Source organism: Hetaerina americana, unplaced genomic scaffold (genome assembly GCF_022747635.1).
Source record: "Hetaerina americana unplaced genomic scaffold, ioHetAmer1.1.p SCAF_60, whole genome shotgun sequence".
Classification (NCBI taxonomy): Eukaryota; Metazoa; Arthropoda; class Insecta; order Odonata; family Calopterygidae; genus Hetaerina; species Hetaerina americana.
In genome coordinates this window covers 1,564,411-1,592,294 of record NW_027287206.1, presented here as the reverse complement: position 1 = coordinate 1,592,294, position 27,884 = coordinate 1,564,411, and the positions used below count along the sequence as shown (strand labels likewise).

Sequence of the window (27,884 nt, the reverse complement as noted above, 5' to 3'; positions counted from 1 at the left end):
TACCATAGTAACGGATGGGAGGCAATGAGAAATGACACCAGGTCATCTGAAATTATATGCTTAACTTGCTAAGTCAGCATCTAAAAATTCTTATATCGCACAGCAAATACATTTTGAAAAAAATAAGCTACACTAAGTATTTTGAGAAGGGGAAAGTTTTCAGTATAGTTTTACTGTCCAAAGTGAGATGATATTAATATCTCAAAAATTATCACCTCCCACAACTTTTCCATGAAGAATCACAAGTTTTTAATTCTGCATACAGACTTAAAACTGGCTCTCAGTTATAGAAGTGGTTTGTTTACAAAACTGAAACTAATAAAAACTGCCAAGTGATTACAGGAGCAGATGATAAATGCAATGGTTTCTCATTCCTATGAGAATGACCTCCTCAATGCTTTTCCACTCATCGGAGATGACTTTTCATTTTCACACAAAACTCAATTCTGCCTTTAGATGCACTGAAGTGCCTATTTCATTACATTAACTGTTCAGGCTTTAAGAGTATTATAGAGCTATAATCAGTCAACCTATTCATATTGTGTAGCTACATTTGATATCAGTAAATGATTACTGAAAAGTTGATGACACAATAAATTCTTCAAAAGTGACTGTTTTCAACCTCATACAATGGGCTTTTCCAAGCATCATTATTATCAATATACAATGAGTAAAGTAAGAGTACAGCCATTGCTTTCCTATCAGCTAAAACCTTTGTTACAAGCTTCATAAAATACATTTGATATAATAATAGGAGATTCAATACGATCAAATGTTTATTGACAATGATTATTTTTGCTTGTTTAAGTATGCGAGTCACGGGAGGGAAAGGCCACCTAAAATGGCTGACATGGGTTAAAAACGGGCAATCTACATTAACATCTTTTACCAAATAATTATGGTGATATCTGGAAATTTTAAACCAGAAAACTCAATGTAATACTGCAATATCATAAATTAAATTATGTTTTGGTGAGAATTAACTGCCTTAATATCATTTGATTGACCTCGACCCTACTGAGAGATAATGTTAAATTTCAGTTCTACATATCACTCTAACAAATGACAAGAAGTCCTCATCAATGGAACAGACTCAGGATTCAGAAATCTAAGGGTACGTTTGCAGGATTAGATGACAATATAATTACTAGGAATATCTAGAACACTAAATCCAGATATTAACAGGAAGTTGATGATTAGGCACTGATAAATGGAGATTATTTAGTGGTAACATTCACCAAAAACCTCAGTCACAATTCTTGCTATGACCAAGTTATGTAGTACTGCAAGGATCCAGACAAAGACAAGCCAGGTTTGCCAATTATTAAAAGAGAATAGAGGGAGAGAAAATGGGTCAGCCATCTTGCAAATAAAATGCATGGAATCAGGCTCCACACCAACCCACTTTATGAAAAAAATAATGGAGGACAGAAAAATACACTATTCAATTGGGAATTTCTTACTTTCTATGAATCTAATACTATACTGTTGACTCTTACATTCTATTACCCAGACAGATCAATTGTTTAATCAATTCATATTCACTAGTAGGGAGGAATATATTGCAGTCCAACTTCAATAAAATAAATACCCTGTTCAACAAGTTTAATTAAATTCGATCACATTACATAATGTCAATGTAGTTGATATAATATTTGCTCTGTTTATTGAGCATGGGTAATTTGATATGGAGTATTGAAAACTTAAGATAGGAAAATTTCTCTTAAGTCCACAAAGAAACAAGTTATTAAACAGTCAAGTTCATGTTATAGAAGTTGTACCACAATTGACAATGCATGATGGATATTTTCTCTTACCTATCACGAAGAATGGGTGGAGTGGAAGGCTGAAGATTGCTCCTATGCATTGGTTGAGAGAGAAGCAGCCCTTTCGCTTCTTTTGACATGAATGATGATGGCCAAGGAATGAAGGGAGATAACTGTGGCCACAAATCATACCATGGGGCATGATATGGATCAGCTGCAGCATAAAGATGGCAAGGTCCATTTGAACTATCATACTTGGCTTTCTTTCTTGTATCTTCTTTACAATCAGGTACTTCAACCTGTCAAGTAAGAATAATCTTGGTTATAAAACATTGATAATTAACCATTATATATGTGTATATATATAGATGATGAAGTAGCACTCACAAGATCAATATAACATTTGGACGGCACCATAGAACACAAAATAAAATAGAGATTGTTTGAGCATTCGGCCTTCTTCAGGTCAGACTGGAAGATCTTGGAAGGGGACTATGGAGTGTTTGGCGGGGGGGGGGGCAGGGTATGCTAGGAAAGGAATTAAAGATAGCGGTTAAGGGTGGGAATTTTAAAATATCGGAAAGCTAGCATATATGCGGATTCGTGAGTTCTCACCTCTATATTGGTTGCTGAAACAGGTCGGGATTCTACGATTCTCGATTTCTAGATTCCAGGGAGAGATTCTAGGAGTTAGGGTCCTTTTACGTGTAAATATTTTATTTTGGTTTCATTGTGCCATCCAAATGTTATAAATACATAATACATGAACACAAAATCGAACGTATCAACGAATGTCACGGCTATTATTGATTCTTCCAGTCCGTGGATTTTCACCCAAATCGGCGGCGCCGGCATTCCCACCGCAGGGTGAAAACCGCCCACCATCTCCTCTCCTCCCGACGGCAATGGACCACGAAGGGGGGCGTGGTGACCAACTCATATCGTACGCCTAAAGCTCCTTCAATTTGCCCCGACATTTTTTTATAAAATGATGGGCCGGCAAGTCCTACTGTAAACATTTCCTGTATTAGCGATTTCACGTCCCTTTTCAGGCTTCCTCAATGAATAAGGTGAACTGTGCACGGAGTAAAGAAACAACGTCCATTACACATCCGGTAAATTACTTGTCATGCATTACAAGATCGTGGTTTAGTGCTTTTCTCCTCTGAGAGGATTCACTTCAGCCGCCTTATCCTCAAATCAATACGGAGACTTGCCGAAGGGAAGTGGATCGGCCATTTCCGAACGGTGTCTTATTTTAGCCGTATTTTAACTGACGTCTGAACGACGAGCAACAGGAATCCACCAAAGTAGGAAAACGGTCGAAAAAGAACACTCAAAAGAGGCAATGTGGGTAAAAATGGCATGTGCACAGCTTTTTTGCTCCCTCTGTATGAAAGAAAAAAATCAGTATTTACGCAAATGACAGTTTAAATTGGCATCCCCGCAACTTAAAACCAAGGCTCAATACCCATGTGGATTTCTCGTTCAAGAAAGTATTATTCTTGGGGCAAATTAAGGGTCATACGGCGGGGTTAATAGAATCATTACTGTCAGGCCATACACAGTGCGACTTCAATCACTAAATCCCACTGGTTGCTAAAGACATTGAATATTTTCCAAGTGCAGAATAATTGACGATAACAAGGGACTTGAACATGGCCCTTCATAGTACGTCATGAGCAGATGACTTCAGGTAGGTACAATACATTATGCGCTTCGTACTTGTTCTTAATGAGAAGTTAATTGCCGACGCAAGGCTTATATTTCCTTCCTCCCGTGGCCAAGAATCTATGCTGCCCTCCCATCGCTCATACTCCATTCTGAAAAAAAAGCTTCGCAGCTCGATACCGTCTACTATAACCACTGATCACATCATTATACTACGAAATTCCCCGAAAAATAACATATGTTACTTGTTCAGGGCTTTTTTGGAACAACTAACGAATACATTCAATTCCAAGAGAGAAATGAAAGAACTGACGAAAAAACTGAAAAGACGAAGAAAATTATTGAAGGGAAAATGAGGTTGAAGAATAACAATGATATTGGTTGGATTAGGTAACTGATAAACACAATGGTACCAAACGTAAAAACAGAAAAGGAGAGGTGAGGTATGCGATGGCAGAAAATGCGTGGTTTTTTGTGCCCAACCAACCCTAAGAATGATGAGAAACCATGATAACGTCTTTGCATTACCGGGCGAGCTATCTGCCTCAAGAAAATCGATTCATTTAAATCATCTTCTCCAAAATGCAGACATCTACCTAGGCAGTGCCACACAGTGGCATGCCCCTGAAGCAGACACATATCCCAAATAAAGCGCTCACGTTTTATCATCCGCTCTTGGGCAACTATGCAGCTCAGGGCAACTACCCACGAGACAGACATTCACTGACCGACACTATCGTCTCTCGAGTGTCTGTCTGCTTCGACCACAAACGGCATTTCAAGTCTTCGTTCTGACCTCGGGAATTGCGGGTCACCGACACGGCGGCGCTAGGATCGTGGAGTCGACTGGGCGCGAGCCGAGTCTGTCGCCCACAGCGAAAGTCCCTTCCACGCGAGCGCGGCTGAGGGAGTTGGCCCGCCCGGGCATACTCAGCCTTTCACAAAGGGATACTATTGCCAGAGGCACGCCTGTATAGCTACATCTCCAATAACAATTAGAAAAATTCCATCAAAATTTGCCCTCCCATTAAAGAGTGGCACTGAATACATTCACTTCAATGTCAAATTTGGGGCAACGTGGAATCCAAATTGGGGGTGGGCATTAACCAGTAAAATAATTTGTGATTAGGATAAAAATTATTTTAAAAAGAGAAACATCCTATTATGTCCATTTACAACATATTTATAAGACTCATTTTCCTGAGGGTAAAGTCTCAGGGTAAAGAACAAATCCGAACAAATCCAATAATGGTTTAATCCAACACTATGGCTTCCTAACATTTATTTTACTCGATTGCGTGAGGCACACGCTGGGCTAGATGCGGGGTGTGTGGGGGGAGGGGAAACCCAGTGCCCACTGCGTTGGCCCCAACTCCCAAATGAGAGGAGCTTCTGCAGGGCTCGAAGGACCACGCATCGAACCACGCCTGCTTCGAGACCGTAATTCCACACAAAGCCCAGGGCGAACATTGTGAGGCTGCCCCATCTGTGCCTTAGGTTGACGAAAAATCACTTCTGAGACAATGGAAAACGAATTAGGGAGGAATAATAACGCCACGAATTCCGAATATTAACGGAAAATATGTATCATAAAAAAATTATTCTTAATGCGCCAATATTCCGCATTGGCTGAAACAAACTTTAAGATAGACGTTAATGAGGAAAGGAAAAGAAGAAATAAATTAAATAAAAAGAGGTGAAACAAAATTAACCATCTGCAAAAGATATTTTTATGCCCTAGACAAAACTGTTAGCGTTAAATTATCATGATTTATTGTATCAACGGGAAGCTAATGTGGGGTACTAAAGGAAGTAAGTTCCCCACATTACTAAGTAGTCGCGAACAATACACGAGTACAAGCATTCTTATTAACGAATATTTCATTGCACTCTTTTTGCTTTTCCCGCCGGGTAGTTTCGCCAATTTATTGGTTAGCGCCCCAAAATATTTGCTGCACCAGGTTCAGTGTTCCCCGATGAACCTATGTAATTTATTTGTGAAGAAAGAAGCAACTGAATTTCAGTAAAAAACACTGAAAACCGAGAAAAAGACATTCGGAATAAAAATATACCGTAAAAGTAATCGATTATTAACACTTCGGCAGAAAAACATGTACACTCTAGTGCCTTCAAAAATAAAATTTCTTGGGATTCCAACCCAGTAATTCCCATTAATTTAATATCCATTGGTCAGTTTATTTTTTATTTTTTGTTAATTATTGGTAGAATTTGCTTGCCTTGGGTCAGGGAGTCGCGTGAAGAGAGGCAAATATGACGAGCCGGAATATCACGTGATAGTGAGCCGTTTGGAAATTGCACAATCGCCGTCATCAAATTAATCCCTCAGATGGTCAGGCACAAAAAAGGACCACATACACACAATGCAACGCACTCTACTTAGTATATTATTATGAATTGCAATACGACGACCCCTAAATTTTTCCGGCATAAATTGTGTCTTTCTCTCATCGACATTTTTATTTCACTTAGCGTCCTGGATGGCACTTGATCTACGTAATGTGGATTTTAAAGGCATTCTGAAGAAAATATCATCCTTTAGAAATCAATATTCTATCGTAAATAGAATTATTATACGTACTGAATTAAAGGTATGACATTGCCTAGGATTGTTTTACTGCATAAGCTTTTCATCGGCACTTATCCTTTATACTCGTATTGGAACTAACGGTTAAGAAATAAAAGTTATTTTTCCATTGTTATCGCATTATTTAAAGAAAGGGGCCGTAAAAGGATGCTCATATTTTCAAATTCCTTTTAATACATCTTTATCGACGCACTAAGCGTTGATTTGTTGTACAGTAGTTATTTTGAACCAAGTTCTCAAATACAATAAAAAATAGAATGGGTATAAAAACACATCTCGGCTTAAAAATCAACTACTTTTGTACTCGCATATTAAAAACACTTAAGAAAGGAATTTTGAAGATCATAGGAGATCATGAGAGCAGACCTTAATTAACTAGCAGCCTCTTTACCATTGCCAACAGACCTCAGGGGTTAGAATACGACATTTAATTTTACATAAGCATTCTATCGCTCCAATCGTCAGTTAATCTTAACATATTCGCAAGACATTTTAACTTTGGGTCCTGTCCTTATCATTTATTTTATCCATTATTTTATTAATTAATTATAGCCCACTCGCGGGAGAGGATTTCTGATCACTTGGACAAGGTAGTTTGTTTAAAAAGAATTGGCTTTGTTTCTGGTTTCCAGTTGCGATTGTCAGTTTTTTACTACAAAATATTAAAAGAATTATTTCTACCGCAACAATTAGGTGAGGCCGCGTTATGTCCAAAAATGGTTCTATAAATTATTATTTTTCTACACATTAGAAACGAAGGGCATTTAGCATATCATTTGATGTTCTTCGAGGCCAACCCTCGGGAACTCGGTAGTCCAATGAGTAGAGCCCTAGTCTTAACTACAGACCGGAGGGCCCGGGTTCGATTCCCAGGGTAACTTCTATGGGTGCCCTCAGCTCCCCCAAGCTGTGTGATTTTTCTAGCAGCAGATGTTCCCGGGAAACCATAACCGGCACAGGGAAAGGAACAAGCCCTGCTAATGTGCTCATTTCACACCCCGTATAGGGCTTAGTATAGGTTGAGCTCTACCTTCACCCACCAAACCGATCTTCGGGTTTATTACTGTAATTAATTACAATGCTCATAATCTCCGATTCTGCAATCTTTAATATTTTCCTTGCTTTTGTGAAATAGAATTGAGGAAGTCATGTGAATGAGGGGCTATTATCGATTATGATACCACGAGTCTCGTTCAAATTGATTAACTACTACTCGTATTATTTTGGGGAACAATGAAATCTTTTCAATGATTTTTTTAAATTCCTGATTGACATGGTTTTTAAACTTTGGAGAGAATCAGTTTTCACGACTTAGTACTTCCATTAGGTACTCCAATATTTGGCCCTATAGTTCTATCCGCGAGGGATGTTTTTTTAACCCCACTTTCTGCTTCATATTTGAAATTTAACCAGAATTGATACAGTTTTCATAAATGCATTTGAAACCATTTTTTAACTCTTTAAGTCCGTATTCAGAGCGCTACAAAAACAAAATACTTCTTGATGATGCATACACGAATGCATCATCTACAAATATATGCATAGATACATTTGACGGCACATTTCAAAAGAAAATAGTAAAGCATTTATCACTCATGTAAGGTCCTGCTAACATTTCCTTGGGGGACATTTAAATTGCTTCCTAACTTTTGCGATTTGTATTTCTCTCTGAACCTGAACTCTTACAGTTAAATTATCATTGAGCCATTCTATAACGATGCCCCTGTATTCAAAATTTTGCATTATTTTGACAAAATATCCACATTTACAGTTCCATACACTCTTTTGAGTTATAACACCAAACCAATTAAAATTGGCTCATCATTCTTAACTTAATAAACATTAGTTTTATTGAAATTTATTAATTGATTAGATGCTAAAATCTGACTGATGAGAATAGATCATTTTACGAGAGTCATTCAATAAGAGACAAATGCTCTCATTTTGAAAATATTCAATTAATTTTTACCATCTTTTTCAAGGGTGTTCCTTGGAAACCTTGGGATCAGCTCTGATCACCCATTTGATTATTGTACGCCAAAAAAACAAAAAAACACTTCAATTTAAGATGACTAGTCCACTAGAATATTGCACCTTAGAAGAGCAGTGCCCTGTCATTAGATTTTTAGTTGCAGGAGGTGTAAAAGCAATGAAATACTTTCTAGAATACTATATAATACGGGGAAAATTGTTAGAACCGTGCGAATGTTTACAATTGGGTTGATCGGTTTAAAAGTGGCCGAACAAGTGTGGGCGATGAACCCCGAAGTGGACGTCCAGTCGAAGTTTCTGGTCCCTGCATGGAATCGAGGATCGATGGACATTCGCGATAACAGAAGAATTACTATTGAAATTATAGCTAAGGAAGTTCAAGTAAGCTGTGAAACTGTTCACAATACCATTCATAACCTTTTAAAGTACAGAAAAACGTGTGCGAGAAGTGTCCCCCGGCAGCTTACTGATGTTCATAAAGAATCGATATTTTCCATTAGTCATAACGTAAAGCAACGAAGTTTGATACAAGGAGACACTTTATTTCTAAAGAATAGTGACTTGCGATTAGGTCTGGAGCCATCACTACGATCCAGAGACCAAAAAACAAGAGTATGGAGTGAAAACACACCAGCTCCCCCGTTCGCAAATAATTAAAGGTTCAACTTTCCGCGGGCAAAGATACTGATCACCTTTTGGTACTCACAGGGCACAGTCTACTGAGATTTCCTTCACGATCAGCGAACTATCAATAGCCAGGACTACTCTGAGATGCTGGAACACAAACTTAAACCAGCTATCAGGCGCAAACGCCGTGGACTCTTGGCAAAAGGAGTCATTTTTCAGCACAACGCTCGCTCTCATGCATACCAGCTGACCCTCGATAAGCTTCAAGAATTGGATTTTGAGGTCTTACCGCGCATCCTGCGTCTAGACCAGACCTAGCCACGTCTTATTTTTACCTGCATGGACCACTCAAATACGCCTTACGTGGAGAAAGATAAGCCCACAACGAGTAAGTCAAGGAAGCGTTGCAAAAGTTGCTTTGGAGCCAACCGAAAGAATTCTTTGCCAAAGGAAATAGGAAGCTACAAGAAAGATAAGACAAGTGCATGAATGTTAGCGGCGATTATATTGAAAAATGGTCAATTTTTTGTACGAGTCCAATAGACCGTTTTTGAGTTGCAATTAGTCTCTTTACTCAATGAATGACCCTCATATTATTATTAATTTGTTTTTCTTCAATTTTGTCAACAACTTCAACCTCCTTGAATTGCTTGGATTTGATTTTATAGCGTTTTCAGCTAAAACTTCAATTGAACTTTTTCCATGCCAAATGACCAGATAAAATAATTAGTTTTTAGGAAAATATGGCAGACAACATCTTGAGCGACCCCTTGGCTTCCCTCACACTGGACATGCTCCACTCACTTCAGCCTTTGCTGTGGCTATTCTCCGATAAAGGCCGTGCATATGCAACACATATATACTCGCATTTCCCTCGGAATAGTACCTTTCAGACATTTCTCTTGCCATAATAATGGGCATTCTTGGCAATTGAGAGTAAAAGTTCCTTAACATTACCAGTATATAGCATGAGGGTGGCTGTGATCTAAAAGAAAAGTGGCGCGAGTTCGTTATTCTACGGAGGGGAGGCGGGTTCTAACGACATTTAACTCTCTAACAACGTTCCACCCACATTTTTTGCAGAAAGGGCTTGGGAGGTTGGGAGTCACCCATGCTATGTCTGCAAACCATGCAGACTACCACAGACAGTCTACTCACTCATGACGCATTTTCCACGCAGAAAATCCAATTTCTTAGGAAGAAGTGAACAACACTGAAAAATTTCTCCTCGAGAAGATAAAACTGAATATTGTACTTTTACGCGGCCTCTACACGGTTAATAAAAACAAGTATCGGTACCAATTTTTTTCTGACGTGTGCGTGAAGTGCTGAATTCAGACCGCTGGTTAAGTGTGCGAAGATCCCATTGTCATTGGTAAGATTACAATGCATATTATAATCACCTAAATTTGGCGATGCGAAAGATCTGCGCTAAACTCGTCCCGATGGTCTTGACGACGCCATGAGCGACGCGACGCGATGGCCAAGAGCAGAGTCGAGTGTGCTTGCGAAGACCTTCTGCAACGACATTGCGACGATTCCCTAACCCCCTTTCAGTCCCTACCTGGCACCAGCAGACTATTTCCTATTCCCAAAAGTGAAATCCTCCCTTAAAAAGCGCCACCATAGTGCAGTCAAAGAAGTTTTCACGCGTACCCTCAAGGACCCTCCGGAATCCGTCTACCAGGCAGCCTTCGAGTCGCGGAAAAGCTCCTGGAAAAAGTGTGTCGATGCGCAAGGGATGTATTTTGAAGAATTTTAGGCATCGTAGAAACATTGAAATAAATCTGTTTTTCCGAAAATTTTCCTTCAAATACGATAACCACTTGTCATGACAACTCGGTAGAGAAGAGACAATGTTGGAATGTCGGAATTGCATTCTCAAAGAGGGATATTCAATTTTTTTCGGAAAACCCCCACCTAATGCACGCTAAAAGGATATTTTCTTCTTTTGACAATCCGTTTCATTAGACTTCATAGGAACGGAATAAAACAACAGAATCACAATAATTTCTATGCCCATTCCCTTCTTCTATAAGTTTCTAACGACGATGGGATAATAAATCTTTTAAATGCTCATAATGCTCGCTCTAAATGAAACATTTTCTTCCTTAAATGCTTCCCGTCATTTCCTCAATGAAAACACCGATAACTCGATGCTACGAGTATTTCTCTGAAACAGACCCAAGGGACATAAAATTTCTCTTTGAACAAAGTACAATGCCACGACAATTCGATGACGGGCGTGCTCGTTTGCCAAAGCGCATATATCGTGTAATGGGCCAATTTGCCAAATGAAACAATGCTCTTACGTCATGAATGGCTACTATAAAACTCTTCTTCGAATCAACCACTAACTTTTTTCACTCGGCAAGCGCTCCACCATTCGCCGTAATCCCACGAGCTTCCAAATCTCACTCAAGTTATCATAAGATGCCAAGAGGGAATACAAGTACGTAATACTTTGGCTGCTACACTTGAATAGTTGGATGTAATACTTCAGCTGTTCCAAACACATCAAACAAAGTAACTGATCAAAATTATCAACTAATCCTTCTCTTAAATAAATTCAGCATCCTCTCCAAGTAGTAAACGATTAACGCTGAAGACAATCCAAACCGAATAACAGCAATATCTCAATTCTATTGCAAAGGATTTACTTTATCCCAAATCATAGTCACGGAATTTTTATGGCTTTTTTAAACATGCCCGGTCTTTCAAAGGTTCCCTTGTATTTAATATGTCAGTTGATTTTTTTTCCTATTACAACCATTAGAAAAAAATTGCCACCGTTTTTACACATCTCCTAAAGGAAGCTGAGAGATGTGCAGAGATTGAAACCCATACAATTCGTACAAGAGCACCGCCTGCTATGCTGAGTTCAGAAAGGGAACCTATACGCACCTTAAAAGGCATGTTTCCCTACGTTTATTTGGAAATCAAGGGGTTTAAATGAAAATATTTTCAGCTCAACGTCCATCAAACGGCGAAATGTAAGTTATTTGCCCAATTGCACGACTCAATTGACAAATATGAAGTGCCGTGGCCTAAGTTGAGCACTTACCATCCATGGCATCTACGTAAAGAGATAAGAAAGTTGATCTACGGAATACTATGGTTTTCTCTCTTCAGTTATAGAAAGAGCTGATTCACTAGATAAATGATTCCACACTGGTCACATTAATTGCACTAAGGTTATATTCAGGGTCTAATGAAAAGCTGAAACTAGTCTTATCATCTCTGCTATGTTAAATCTAACCTTGGGAATATTTTTAAAACACCCACTGCGTGCAATCACCAAATAAATCAGAGCAAATGATGGTTAACGTGCATCATTGATCGAATTCGATATCTCTTAGTGTCATATGCAGTAACATTGTCAGCAAGAATCTTAGGCATTCACTTAAATAGGAATATTTCACGAATAAGAAAAGGCCGGTACCTACTAATTAATAGCTGAAGAGGAGCAATTTAAATTGAATATTTTTAAGGACACTCTGTTTTAAGATAGCAATGAAAATTGCCAGAACTAAGTTTGTCCTAAGATATAACGAATTACGCACAAGTCCATGAAGCGCTTAGGTTCACTAATGTTTAACCGAGTTTTAAACTCGGGGAGAGCGATGTTCCAGTGGACGCGGTTTTTCTAGATTTTAAGAACGCCTTTGACAAAGCATCTAATAGTAAACTAATTAAAAATCTAGAAGCATATGGCATAGATAAAAATAAACGGGTTGGATTAAAGAATTTTTGAAATGTTGGTTACAAATAGCTGTCATAGATGGAGTTAGCTCAAAGGCAGTAGAAGTTACTTCGGGTGTTCCCCAGGTAAGTGTTATCGGACCTCTTTTATTCGTACTCTACGTTAACGACACCTTGCCATCCCTTGCCACACACCCTAGCGGTGGTTTGCAGGGTACCAAAAAACATAAAACATAAGAAAGACATTAAATTGAGAATAATAACGTTTGCATACAAATTTGAGTTGAAAATGTGTTACTGGGATATAAAAAGCGACGTTAGCGACATTGACTCCATAGTCACTAGCAGGATATGATTATTTGCCGACGATGCAACGGTTTACCGTGATTCTAAGGACACAGCAGCTTTTTCAGATGACCTTAATGCTATAAAATGCTGGAGCGACACTTGGCAATTAGATCTAAACTTAAAAAATTGCGTAGTCATATACTTTTGGAACAAGAGTAATTCCCACCCGAACGCCAACTGCATTGGAAACACCGAAATGGATTGCGTAGACTCGATTAAATACCTAGACATTACCCTCATTCACGACCTCTACTGAGTGAAACGAATACAGGGAATATGTCGAGAAGCTAACAAAAAATTAGGATCTATTAGAAGAGTGCTGGGTTAATATGATGAAAGGTCAAACAGAAATGTTTATCGTTCGCTGGTTAGGCGCCATTTAGAATATACTGCTAGTATAAGGGATCCTCACGAAATTGGATTGATTGCCGATTTGAATCGCGTGGAGCGTAGAGGAGCAAGATTTGCAAAACGTTGTTATGATAAACTTAGTAACGTATCAAAATTATTAGAAGAGTTAGGCTGAGAATCACTCACGGAGCGAAGGTTAAATTACAGATTGAATCTCTTGAATAAATTGGAAGGATGTCTCTTAAGCAGTGATGTTGAAAATGTATTATTACCCCCATCGCACTACGGTCGGCGAGATCACGTCAATTAAACTGGAGAGATTAAGTGTAGAATAGCTAGCTAACTTCTTTCCACAAACGACAAGGGATTAGAATAATATTGTCCGATGGCGGCAGGGGTAAAAATATTCGGGTCAAAATTAGTATGGGGTGTTTTTACCCCCTGCCAAACACGCTATCGGTGGTTTGCAGGGTAATAAAATATATACATGTGTATACATAAATTGAGGGAGTACTTGGTATGGTGGGTGAAGAAAGGGGTTTGTTGGGAGAAATCCTATGGAGGCAGGAAAAGTGGATGAAGGGGGTATTGACCGGCAGCGGGATGTTGAAGACTGTAATTGAGGGGAGAATGTTAGGCAAACGAGGAAAGGGAAGGAACAGGATAGGGATGTTGGACGGGATGAAGGGAGGAAGAAAGTACTCAGAGCTGAAGAGGGATCTGACGTAGAGTAGGATGTTGTGTTTTGCTAGGGGTCACAAATTATTTAATTAGTAATTATGTCCATCCAAAAACCTACCTTAACCGGTAGATTACCTAATAATATATATATATATATATATATATATATATATATATATATATATATATATATATATATATATATATATATATATATAGGGGTAGAGCGTTCGACTACTGACCGGAGGGTCCCGAATTCGATTCCCGGGCAAGTCTATTGGGCAACTGCAGCTCCACACAAGCTAAGTGATTTTTCGGGTACCAGATCTTCCTGGGAAACCATAACCGGCACAGGGAAAGGAATTGGCCCCCTACCCTGATGTGTGAATTTCCCACACCGTCGGGCTTAGTACTGGGTGAACTCTACCATCCCCTACCAAACCGACCTTCGGGTTGATTACTGTGTTTATTGTTATATATATATATATATATATATATATATATATATATATATATATATATATACACACACACACATATGTACATATATATATATATATATATACACACATATATACATTTTCATATATATATATATATATATCTTCATCCGTAACTCGGGGTTTAAACTCTAGTTTCTACACCCGCACCAGTAACCGTGGGTTTCAAATCCGCCTAAAAATGCCACACCACCTTGATACCCGATGCTGAGCATTTAGGCGGCCCAAACCGGGCTTGCTTTTCGTCACTTTGTGCCGGACAGACTCTCGCCTCTCCCCAACCCTCGACCATTTCCTGGCTGCCACCCTGGGTGCCGCCACCGGGGATTATGCTCACATTTCTCTGATCTCGTGAGAGTCAGCTGTTACCCGCTAGCGTCCAATCTCGGGTCACACCATACTACCGCCCCAGATGCAAGTGCTTCTTTCCTTAACCACTCCATTCCCAGGCACAGCGTTCCATTGTCAACCTGCTCGCCCGTGGTGGTCGAAATCCTCCCACCATCCCTTAGAGGTGAGAAACGACACTACTTAACGTAGACACACTGGCCTTACCAGAATACTAGTGTTGCTTCTTCTAATAATCCGTATCCAGAGACACGAGTCTTACAACTCTTCTCGTAGAGGGAGATTTGGCTATGTCGCCTTATCTTTTTTCCTTTTGCGTGAGAATACCATCTACTTTTTCATCGATTTTTGACGGGAACCGGCCGAACTAGCCGGGACAAATAAAATACGATATGAACTGGCGTGCTACCAGCCAAAGCAGAGGTTATTAATGTGAACTTCACGTCGCAGACACTTGAAATGAATCAGATATCAAAGCCTGTTAGAGATTAAATAAGACCGACGCTGTGAGTACGGCGGTCACGAAAAAGGCATGGAAGAAAGTTGAAACGAAATTCTTTGTTCGAGGGCAACTAATGTTGGTTACCTCTGACCGAAAGGCAACAATGTTTTTGTTTCTTTGTGCAGTTGTATTCAAACAGAGGTGATCATACTGCACTCGGGTATTATTACGTAGCTGGTATGTGTGTACTCTGGTCTTACACTGTGCTGGAAGTAATGGTGCGTAGGAGGGCGAAAATGAAGGTGAGAGGGCATGTGGTGATGGGATGAAGAGGAAAGGAAAACGTGGCGGAGAAGAGGCCTCCACGGACCTGCCAACGGAATATGACCAATACTGATGATCGTACTGTGAAATAAATGTTATTCATATTTCAAATTCTTCAAAATGAGTTCGATCTTGGGGTCATAATTGTATTTTCAAATGTTTACTTCATCACAGCGCACTGAAAAGCAGTCAAGGAAAGCTGGGTTAAATAAAAGGCAAAGAAGAAAAGACGGCATGTGGTCGTCTCAACGTCGAAGAATGAGAGGAGAAGCTGGTCCGTGCAAAGCGAATACCATCGAGACGACGCTGGCGTTAGGAGGAGGCCTTTCTGACATTATTCACTTGTGTAATAACTTAGGTGTTTTCTATCGACGCCGTTGGTGTGGCTCTAAGAAAGCTCAAATTCAAGACAGAGTCATGACTATTTTATGAATACTGTTTGATATGCAAATGGGGGCATGAAGTTGAATTGTTAATTCTTTTCAGATCTCCAAATTGTAAGACATTTCACATTTCTACACAGATTTCAAAAGCAAAGTTGTTTATACTGAAACAAAGTTTCCATTTCCTCTTCGCGGATGATTTTTTTTGAAAATAATGCTTTCTAATACGGGAAATATCTTATTCACAGCTCCGTTGATGTTTGAGAATGTATTTATTTAGCCATGGCCATTTTGCCGATTTCCTTCTCCTGTTCATCATTTCCAGATCTGAGCCTTAAGTTTTACCCTACGAGTGAACTCTTTCAGCTATATTTCTTGTCATTAGAAGAGAATGCTCTCCGAGCTTCCTTGGTTAAACAATGAAGAAACTCGGGGATTGTACTTGCAGCATTGTTTCGGCCATGTGATGCTGGGCTACTCCCTCCCAACCCCCTACCTGTGTTAGCGTTGCGTGAAGGATGGCCAAACGGCTTTCCCTAATGCCTATTTTCTGTGGCACCTGTTTTTTCATGACATTTTGGTCCATGTTACAGACACTTGCACACCCATGCGAATATACCAAACCTCCTTTCTTAAGTCCCACTTATGCCACAGGATCGAGTTTTTTCCCTCTGTAACATTAATATGGTTTCTACTTGGCTGAATCGAAAGTGCAGTAAATAATTAATATTAAAATACACTTTATCATGAAACTTTGTGTCCGCGGCTTTAACTCCCGATCTCATTGACTATTGTAGGTGCTCAACCCATGCGCCCATTTCGGAATACCAAGAGAAAATGTAACACACAAAAGGAATGGAATAAATTCCCTTTGATGTATCAACGCGCATGCAGTAGTGGATGGTTTATTCTTTGCTACCGACAAATTAAACCTATGATTCAACTGTCGAAAGATCCTTGGTTCAAGTCCCGGCCACGAAAATATTTTTCCACTTGTGATCTGTTCGATTCCGCCTTATCCACCTCCCTGTGTTCGTCTTTTTGAGGTATTCCTATCCATTTTCCTGATATCTATTTCCATGTGAATAGATACACACACGAGTGAATAGATAAACATACCAAAACTCGTTTTTATGCGAATACATGTCCTTGTGAATATACATAATCACATGAATTAAGATACAAGGAAATGACTAATTACCGTCCCGGCATAAAGATGGTACAGATAAGGTCACTCACTACTGTTTTGACTCTGTCGGTGGCACAACCACCTTTTTCACCGGGAGGAGGAAGGATGACTGAGAGCAGGGGTGATGGGCGAGCTGGGGGAGAGCAGGAGGGTAGGAGATGGGGAGGGGAAAGGGGCGGGGGGTATCCCCTAGAAATCTCCTTTATTGGGGACGAGTCAATTGATAGAATTTGGTAGTCACCTAATGCCGAGCCAACTTCAGGTCCGGCTCCGTCAAAGACAGTCGGGGCCGAATTTCCGTGCTACGGAACAAATATCGGCTCTATTGGCATTTTGGTCAATGCATCCTCCTAACACATTGGCCAAATTTAAAGCATGCTTACGAGTGAGTAGCTCGTAGATCGACGACAAAAACTCTAAAAACGACCCTTCAGCCGGATTCTGTACATGTTTCTCTATCGGCGTCGATGTCCTCTTGACAGTTGTCCTTACCGGTTCGACCAGTCAAGTCTGCACGCATCACGAACCGCAACTGACCACAGTTCAACGGACAGACGTCCTTTATGCGAGGCGTTATGCAACAGAGAGGTAAATATGATGAATTATCACCTTAGGTACGAGGCTACAGCTTTTGACCGATGATGCATGGTAAAACTAGAAAAAAGATAGTCGAGGTGCACGTAGATGTAACAGAAAACATGTACATGTATTTGTCATAAAAATTGCAATGAGGTTTGCGCAGACTTCGCGAGATTATTTTTTATTATTTTATGTATCTACATATAATATTAAGTTTTAAAGTTCAATTCTCAACATTGCACGAGGATTTACAGTATTTTCGTCCAACCAAGTCATCGATTTGTAAAAATAATTCCACTCCATATTTTACCAACAAATAAAATACAAATAAATACGCATCATATTGAACAACCACTATGTTCTCCATTTCAAAGAAAGTGAATTCCTATGATCAAGCCCCATTTTAAAACAAACAAAAAAATGAGTACGAAAAATATTCTCAGCCATGATCTATTTAGATATGCAGAGACCATCACGATGAATAAATGTTTAATTAATATGTTCCATGAATCGTATTTTACTTAAACACATGAAAGAAATTGAAACCTCGGTTCCCTTTAAATTTATCGCACCATTCTTACCCATTAAAAGAATCGATAAAAAGTTGAGGTGATGGAAGAAATTCATGTTTCGAATACGTTGGTTAGAAAAAATTCGTTACGCATTACACTGTACTATTGTGGTATTAGGAGAATGGTGACATATCGTTCATTTCCCAATTGCTGCATCTTGTGCTGATTAGAAATTATTGAAGTTATGGTAGTTGTTAACAATCCCAAATACTTAGAAATACGAAGAAACGAGGTTAGTCTTTGGAATCCTTGCGGGGCAGGCTTATTAAAAGAATTAGATCGTGCAAGGAGTACGAAGCGTAGGGTGACGAGAAGGAAATTGCGACACACAGTGGTCCTTTATTCTGCTGCCTGATATGGAGGAAATGTTCCCCAACTTCCCGCATTGAACGCGCGGAGAGCCACATATCGCGCGCGCCCTCTGTACGCCTGACGCGTGTGGCACGGCCGGCACGTGACCTCAGCCGCAGATCGCCTCCACCATGGGCTTGCGCCGTTGTCTTCCCCAAAGCGAATCTCCACGACGAGACGGCGGCAATATGAACACTCTTTGAATGTCAACTATCTGCCCCGCTCCAATCACTGCCTTTAGCAGATCTTAATTGTTTTTTACAGAGCTAGATGCTCCTGAAAGGTTATGCTCACAAGGTGGGGCGACATTCCATTTTCACACTCAAGGGCCACGAGTATGAACGCCATCTCGAAGCAGGGGCACGCACGCTCGCCCAATCTCCGCTCGTCGGAGAGATAATTCGAATTGGACCCTCATTGCTCAAATAACCAAAAGGAAATTATCTCATAGAGCCAACCCGTCCACATACATGTGATATTTATAAAAATCTACCGACTAACATAATATGTATGTGAAATTTCGTGAATACATTGAAGGTAGCACAAATCTGTTTGTAAATACTACCGAGAGGCCGCGCGATTGTACTTTCGCAGTTCCGCTCGCCACTCTGCCCGTGATGACGCATCGCACCGTCAATTACCCGTCGAAGGGCAGACTCAAGAGGAAGTAAACGGTGGGCAACAGGTGCAACACCGAAATTACACATTAACACCAAGCGTAGAGAAAACATTTTCGCATATTTCCAAGCCATCAGAGCCTGGACCATCAACACATTCGGCCGGAAACGCATGCCCATGTCGCAGAGGAAATAGTATATCAGAAGGCGACTGAGTTACTCATTCACTTCATGGGAGACACTTTTCCAGCAGTGGGCTGCTTATTCATTTCGAAAACACTTCTCGTCATTTTGCTCAGAGTCTCTTTGAAACGCCTTCCCAGGACTGTCTAAATTGCAATTTCAGGTGGCTTGCGGGGCCTATTGTAGATGAAGAAATAAGGGAGGAGAGATAGGTGAGAGACAGACGAATGGGCGAAAATAGAAAGGGAGAGAATGAACGAAAAAATGATATAAAGCAGAGAAAGGAGACACAGAATATAACCGAAGACTAATTATACAGCGTACATGGAAAAGGAGAGAGAAAGGACGAGAAAAGAGACGGGAGATGGAGAAGAGAGAGGGAGGGAGAGAGAGGGAGGGAGGGAGAGAGAGGGAGGGAGAGAGAGGGAGGGAGAGAGAGGGAGGGAGAGAGAGGGAGGGAGAGAGAGGGAGGGAGAGAGAGGGAGGGAGAGAGAGGGAGGGAGAGAGAGGGAGGGAGAGAGAGGGAGGGAGAGGGAGGGAGGGAGGGAGAGGGAGGGAGGGAGGGAGAGAGGGAGGGAGGGAGAGAGGGAGGGAGGGAGGGAGAGAGGGAGGGAGGGAGAGAGGGAGGGAGAGAGGGAGGGAGGGAGAGAGGGAGGGAGGGAGGGAGAGAGGGAGGGAGGGAGAGGGGAGGGAGGGAGAGGGGGAGGGAGAGAGGAAGAGAGCGAGGGAGAGAGGAAGAGAGCGAGGGAGAGAGGAAGAGAGCGAGGGAGAGAGGAAGAGAGCGAGGGAGAGAGGAAGAGAGCGAGGGAGAGAGGAAGAGAGCGAGGGAGAGAGGAAGAGAGCGAGGGAGAGAGGAAGAGAGCGAGGGAGAGAGGAAGAGAGCGAGGGAGAGAGGAAGAGAGCGAGGGAGAGAGGAAGAGAGCGAGGGAGAGAGGAAGAGAGCGAGGGAGAGAGGAAGAGAGCGAGGGAGAGAGGAAGAGAGCGAGGGAGAGAGGAAGAGAGGAAGAGAGGAAGAGAGCGAGGGAGAGAGGAAGAGAGCGAGGGAGAGAGGAAGAGAGCGAGGGAGAGAGGAAGAGAGCGAGGGAGAGAGGAAGAGAGCGAGGGAGAGAGGAAGAGAGGGAGAGGGTGGATGTCACGAGGACAGTGAGCAGATAGAGAGAGGGGCCGGAGAGAAGAGAAAGAGGAGAATAGAGGAGAGTGTGAGGTGTTTAGGAAGGAACGGTAGAAGAACGCATAGGAGAGCATGAATGGAGACATCAGCACGGAGGGTGAGCAGATTGATGCAAGTATCTTACCAGGGCGGGATTGGAGGTCAACATCCCCTCTTTTCCCCGGCCCTCCACTCAAAAAGATTTTAAAATATACACTTAGTACTTGTAAGATATTCATGTTCATGGACTGAATAAAGGACTCATGTTGCATGTTTTCAAGTTTCCCCCAGTACTATTTTCGTTAGCGAAAGCATTAAACGCGGCGAAATATTGGGTTAATGCTCCATGGGTTGAATCAGCAAGGCATTGTAAGATGTTCTGAATGATTGCAGGAGGTAGGTATCTTTAGCCATGGCCGCTCCGTGCCTCGGGGCCGCGTACAGAGTGGTGTGCCGCGTCCTCCCGTCGACCTTGACTCCGTGCAACGCCCAAGCAACTGGCCTTACCTCGACAGGCATTTAGATCCTGACCTCAACATCCTTATCTGTTACCCCAGCTCAAATTTAAGTAGCTTCACTGCCACATATATGTGTTTGCGGAACCGTAGGCGGAAGGATCATTCTGGGGGCGGGAATTAATGGCCAGGGAATGGCCGGCGTAGGCCGTGGTATTATCTACCCACAACGTACGGAAGTTTGTTTACCCCAAGACTGGTTTTCCGTTAAGATGTTTGTAAAGCATTGAATTTGACGGGTATAGGGGATTCGATCCATACCTAGATGATATTTCGCTCGCTGATAGAGTAGAAAAGAAGAATGGAATTCGCTGAGAACTAACGATTAAGACCTTAGGCTAGAACAACGAACGTAGGAAGACAATAAAATCCCAGCACATTTCGTAGCTATGTCAAAACATCAGAAATATTCAGTACTTTTGCTCCTAGGTAAAAAGTTTAGTAAAGGAGAAAGTTTCCAACACTTTGGAATCGATAGTGATGAAATCCCAAAACCAAAAAAGACTGATCATGGCGCCTCAACTTCTGCGTCGGCTAATCATTAAATGGCACCACGATTCTGTTTTCGAAGGACGCCTAGGGTTTGAGAAAACCCTCTACAATATATCGAGGAATTTTTAACAGGAAGGGCTACGTGGAGACATTTTTAATTCGTGAAATTTTACCGGCTTTACATCAAGTGATGTGGATTCACGCTTAAAAATTGTCACTCTCTTACTGGCGTCTTGAGAGAGTGAGTTTTCACTGACCACGTGGGGCGCAAATCATCTGGACGATAAATGGAAATGGAACCATCTCAGTCTATCCACACCTTCACAACGTTCGCAAATAGAGGTGTAGAGGCAATAAAGAAGTTAAGGTGGGCGGGCGAGCAAGTGGCGGCTAAAAAAAACGCGCGCGGGCAGGAGCACGATTTTACATTGGGAGAAAAGATCTTTGTAAGAACTAACCCGGTGAGTTCTGCAGCGGAAAACAATCGGTGAAGCTTATAGGACAGTGGTCGAGGACATTCATCGCTCCCAAATTTGTATCTCAGTAACGAGGAGATTAGTATATTCTGATTCAAATTAATTAGTTATGCAGAGTATGGATCTGGAGTAAACAATTCATAGAAGATGATCAAGACCGATCACAAGTGAGAGATATATATGATTAGCGGTGGAATGGGCGCACCATTATTTTCATTTGTCGACATTCCCTGCTGTTGCTTCAGCGCGGGTAGGCACTGAACACACCTTTCAGGCAGATGAGATGTTGCGGTCTGGGGCCGTCATGCCAAATGGAGAGCCCGGCCGGAGGCACTGCACGCACACGGAATTTGACCGGGCGATGTGCAGCAGCCACGCGGTGGTCGGGAGGAGCAGAGGAAGTGAGTCCTTAATGCGGTGGAGCTAAAGAGAGTGGGTCAATAAACATTCGTCGCAATGTGAAGAATGAGCGGAAAGAAAGGTCAGGTTATTCCGAAAACACATCGAGAAAGAGCGAGATTAAGAAAAGGCAGCACTGAGAGAGATTGGAGATGGCAGAGAAAGGAAGAGAGTGAAGAGGCAAGGAGCAAAGGAAGGTCAGAGAGAGTGAGAAGAGAGCGAGACATGGGAGGAAGAAGAAATTAGGTAGAGCATAGAAAGGGAGGGAGAATCGGCAAATTGTGACAGAGAAAGAGCTAAGTGTGTTTAGGGAGAGGGTTGAGTCGCGAGCAGAAAGGGCGATCGCGGGGAGAAAAGAGTTGAGCAGGGAAAGAGCAAAGAGGAGAGAAGATGGGAGAGAGAGGTGAGGAGGAAACATCGAAGAGATGGGAGAGAAGGGTGAAAGGAAGGGTTGGGCTGGGGAGAGAGTGATAGCAGACTCATTACTACGAAATGCATCCCTGCCACTAGCAAAGATATTTAATTACCCGAAAAAATTATTCGCTTGATCAAATTATTAGAATCAACTCGTCACTTGATGTACTATGAGAAATCGGCCCACACTAAATCGACGAGGCTTGATGAAAAAGATTTCCAAACGATATCTGGGAGCCATCAAGCTCTCCGCATCACCATTGACTCACACACCTTCTCGACTATCGCACCACCATCAACATTTTCACACACGTATCTTCGGGAGTGAGCCGAGGGGCGTGTGTGGTCAGCATCGATCGGGCACGCCTCACTGAGGAGGTGGCGACGGGACGCTCTCTTTGAAAGAGAAACAAAATTGCCATGCGTGCTCTTTTTCGGTGCACGCGACGGAGGAGACAACCGCACGAAATACTGTAATGTTCTTTGTCTAAGTCTCGTGCCATTCCAGGGAAATCTTGCGAGGAAATAGCCCCCCAATGGCTCCTATGAAGGAAGAGTGGGCCGCGAAAGACAGGCCGACACCACGGTCCCTTAATAATAGGGAAGGCCTTGGTTGTCACTTTCTTCACGGTGGGGGCTCATCTTTAAAATTGTCTCCTTTCTTCTGGGGAGAGTTGCCCGGATAAATTACTTCGATGATTTTCAAGTGACTATTTGCAAACTAATGGTATTACATTTAACTTCTACTGGGTGATCATAAAAAATATCATGAGCATATTGCTGGCGATAACTAGTTTGACCTAACAGCAAACGGCATGCACATCCGCTGTCTTTCACCGATTAGTCTCGATAATTTTTTTCAAAAATACTGGATAAGTCCTCGGTAAAATACCGTCGTGAGGTGAGGATGCAACGAATGATGATGGCGAATTTGACAGGTAGACATGAAAGAGAAAAGGAAATACAGAGAAAAGAATGAGAGAAAGGGAAGGACATAAGGAGGGACGGAAATCCAGAGATGAGGAGGAAAAGAAGGAAGCGGGGAAGAAATAAAACAGAAAATAAATCACGATGGGAATCCAAGCAGATGGAGACAACGGGGGTTTGGCAGTGTGGCGTGCGGTTTCACGAAAGGACCAACACAAACGAGGAGAACGACGGGATTCCCCAGAGGATGAGACTCGGCCCGGCCGCTTGCACCCCAGTTCCCACGAGTCACGTGATCCATTCCCGCCGCTCCAAATAACTTTGGTCATCCCTCGTCCCAAAGATATTTGGGAACGACTACAGAGTCCCCCCACGGCACCACGTCACCAATTCTGGGCTGGAGGAAAGAGTTCCCGCCGCCACCAAGGGTGCATAGCGTCTGCCACTGCCGCCTGTGCCACTCACAGAGTGACTTCAATCTTCCCTTTTCATGAAACGATCGAGGATATTAGCAACCGAGGCACCAGAACGAGTAAATCCTATTTTTGAACACGTCAATTTATTTCATATTAATCCGAAAACAGCACTTTGGACTTAACATAGGACTTTTAACAATGATATAATAATAGAAGTAATTACAAACACCCAAGACCTAGATGGAGAAAAACCCACATAGGCAGGCATCGAACCAGCGACCTCTGGGTTGACGGGCAAGGAGACACATTAAAACGGACATTATAGCAACCAACATCAAAATTATTAATAACAGATCGATATAATGCATAACTTCATCACGAAGGATGGTGTTACTCACCGAAACCAAACGGTCACTAATAATTTTCATAGAAAATGCAACTTTTTTCATTTAATCTCTGCATACGAGTGATTAAATTGTCAGTGATACACTGTTTGTTCGGCATAATACGAAAAAGATGATACGCCGTATATAACAAATTATGGTGCCACATGACAAAAGTCCAAGAAATGAAAGCAGGAAAATTTTGTTGTTCCACCAAATGCCTAAATTCTGTGGCTCAGCAAAGTTTCGTTGCTTAATCATCGACAATGAAAGCTATTGAAACCCACGATTGTTACCACAAGGGTTAGAAATGTATTCAGAATATTTGGTGACCACTTGGAATTGTGCGAGACCCTACGATGAAATATCTTAATTTAATTTCATACCAATATTCGACATTCCCCTCTCGGAGAAAAAACGACATGCCCGACATAATGTCCGTCGGGCATGTCGTTGTTTTCTAGGCAAACGTGTATTTATATTAGAATAAATGTGCACAATGCGATCTGATGGTTGCACATCACTGTTGGAAGCGCTACAAGCCAACGGAAGACGTATTCGAGGAATGCCTCTTCCGAGAGGTAAAACCTAGCAAAGACAGGTCAGGAGGAAGACAGCATCCCAGCGGAGAATCACTTCAGCCGCAAGGCTCAAATGAAAGACGCAAAAGAAAAAAGGATATTATCAATTTTTTCGGACGCCTCGATTTTTTTAAATTTGTAAATGTAGGAAAAGTCTTCGAAACACACACAAAAACAAATCACATACCATTTATTCACTGAACGATAATTTCGCACTACAAGATTCAATTTAGAGTGTTCATTTCTTTATTCCCTAGATTTATTGCGTGCAAAATAATAAATTGAGTACAAATGACAGATTCAGTTTCATTGATTTTAGTCGGGTGTTGCGTCAGTGGAAGCCGCTACAAATTGAAAGGCATAGTTCGCCTACACCTAACCCCGATGACGAAAATCGACTTCCACGTGGGTGGAAATTCCTTCACTGGCGCAAATGACCTTAGCTGTCGGTCGCCTCTCGTAAAAAACCTAAGAAAAAAAATCCACCACATTCATACATAGGAACAGGGAAGAGCCACGCGATGCTAGAGATCCGGGCCGTAGGGAGGGCGAGGAACACACTTCACATGGGTTTGCAAGAGTCAATCACAATTCCGCGGTGGATATAAGAGAGCCAGCCCACCGCGCACAAACGTCTCGGGCGTCAAATTTCTGTTGTGTGGCACCCAATGAAATTATCAGTCTTTCTGATACTGCTCCTGAGGTTCTTCGACTGTCTTCTCTCACAATGATAACAACGGTGTTACAGTTTACTGCCTTAGGAGCCCTGCCATTCGATCAGTGAACAATACGCTAAGGGAGATGACATCGAACAAGGCATTACACGTAGATTATATCGCCGGGGAATTACTTCGGAGAGTCCCGGGGTAAATGAAAGCAAGGGGTCTTTGAACTCATAAGTAGTATTTGTGAGGGAGGAAAACGGCCAGAAGATCTACTAGGTTCAGATTTGATCCCGGAAGCGGACCTGCGTGAGGACCACAGGACGATCGGTCTAATTTAACATGCAGCAGAGGTTATTATTATTATTCATCAATAGACAATGACAAAACAGTGCAAACAACTACCTTGGCGAATATCTGCATGGATACGGATAGGGGAGAGGAACGCATGACGTGATTGCAATGACAGGAACGCTGAACGGGAATTTCTTCGGAAAAGTAGCCGAGTCCGACTTAGCTGCAATGAAGAAGCCGAGGAGATACTGATACCGCCGATCCACAGAGCCGCTATGAGAGAACGAAGACGAAAACAATACGTCATAGGAGACAAATACCGTATGGGAAGACGTCAAGAACGTCTCGGCATATAGAGGACGTAGCAAAGAAGAGAGTAAACGTTAGTAGACAGGAACCATGGAATCTAATCAGGATGTCTTTGTGTGCTTCGTGGATGTTGAGAAGGCGTTCAATTGCGCACACAGAGAAAAGTTAATGGAATTAAAGTGGAATATGGAAGTAGACTAGAGGGACAGTTGGCTCAATCAAAAATCGAGTCCTAACGGAAGTTCGATCGTTTAATCGTCTCGCAACATGACCCCATCAAATAATGAACACATCCTGATTTCAGTGCTGATATCTGTAACTGAAGTAAACATCGTGGAAAACGACCCTTCACTACGAAGTATCACGAGAATTTACTCTTTCTTCACCGTAAATTATTTCCTTCTTCGTGACTCCTGCCTGCCTTCCAGAGACAGCCGCCTCCTTTCCCTCCTCTACTCTCCTTGCCCAGAATTCTCTCTTCTGTCACGGCCCCCGCCTTTCAACGTCTCCTCCGCCTCTTTCCGGATTCCCCTTCAGTGAGTTCTTCCTTTCCCCCAACCCACTTAAAACCTCAACTTTTGCCTCCCAGCCTCTTTTCATTTCCTCCATTCTACGCTTCACTCGTTTCTCAATAGCCTCCAATCCTACATATGATCCATTAAGCTCCACACCGAAGTCTTCCTTACTCAGCGTTCACACCATCGCTCCTCTTCTCATCGTTAATCCCTCCATGGATCACGCAAGTCGTCATTCTCCTTTGGCCCCCGCTACCTTCACCCTTTTCCTCTGATATACTACCCAAATGCATGTCCTCATATACGTACATATACATGCACCTAACACTCAAAATACTATTACATACCTTACCCACGGGGTCTCAGTTGTTGCCTCCCATTTTTACATTCAATTTAGCTTTTCTAGTTCAAGAGAATCTCATTTACTTTCGTTTTATTGTGGTTTATACTCATTTCAATCAAAATTCATTCTGTGTCATTGTAGGGAAGAGGTGTGTAGGAACCTGTTTTTGAAATCAAGTAAAATAATTGTTTTTACGCCTTTGGAATCACTTTTTAATAATCCCATGAAGTATTAAATTTGCACTCAATTTGGTATTGGTTTAGCTATATATAAATATTTCAAAACTAAATTGGGTGGATTTTTATTGCTCTATGTAACAAGTAGTAGTATTTAGGGGAGGCGACCGACAGCTGAGGTCATTTGCGCCATAGGGGACGGACAGGAAAGGATGAAGGGTGGAGAGAAACCCGGCGTCGGCATTAGCCTACTCTTTACGAAAGGCGCCAAGGGGTCCGCAGTTTAACGTCCCATCCGACGGACGGCGTACTCACTCAAAGTGCCCTCCACAAAGCACCTCAAGTAGGGATCGAGATACCTCTGAAAAATATTCAACACCGCCGGGATTTGAACCCGCGCCCTCAGGGTGGGAAGCCAGTACGTTAGCCCCCGCACCATCTCGATCCCCCTCTATGTAACAACCTCAAAATGATATCCTGCTTTCTTTTGAAATGTGCAGTGCCCTTTCAGGGTTCAGGGATAGATTATTTGTTTCTTCTATTCATGAATTCATAAATAAGGGCATATACCATATTTGATGGCATACTTATAAGATGTGAG

At 41.9% G+C, this 27,884-nt stretch overlaps 1 protein-coding gene across 2 annotated transcripts in view; it reads right to left on the bottom strand.

Moving 5' to 3' along the window:
- Positions 1-27,884, bottom strand: part of LOC139695623 (ski oncogene-like) — a 151,591-nt gene that overhangs the window by 43,535 nt on the left and 80,172 nt on the right. For both annotated transcript variants that reach the window (XM_071594428.1, XM_071594429.1), the window contains exon 2: positions 1,818-2,065. In XM_071594428.1, coding sequence (XP_071450529.1) covers positions 1,818-2,065 — 248 coding nt within the window. The remainder of the gene's footprint in view (positions 1-1,817; positions 2,066-27,884) is intronic.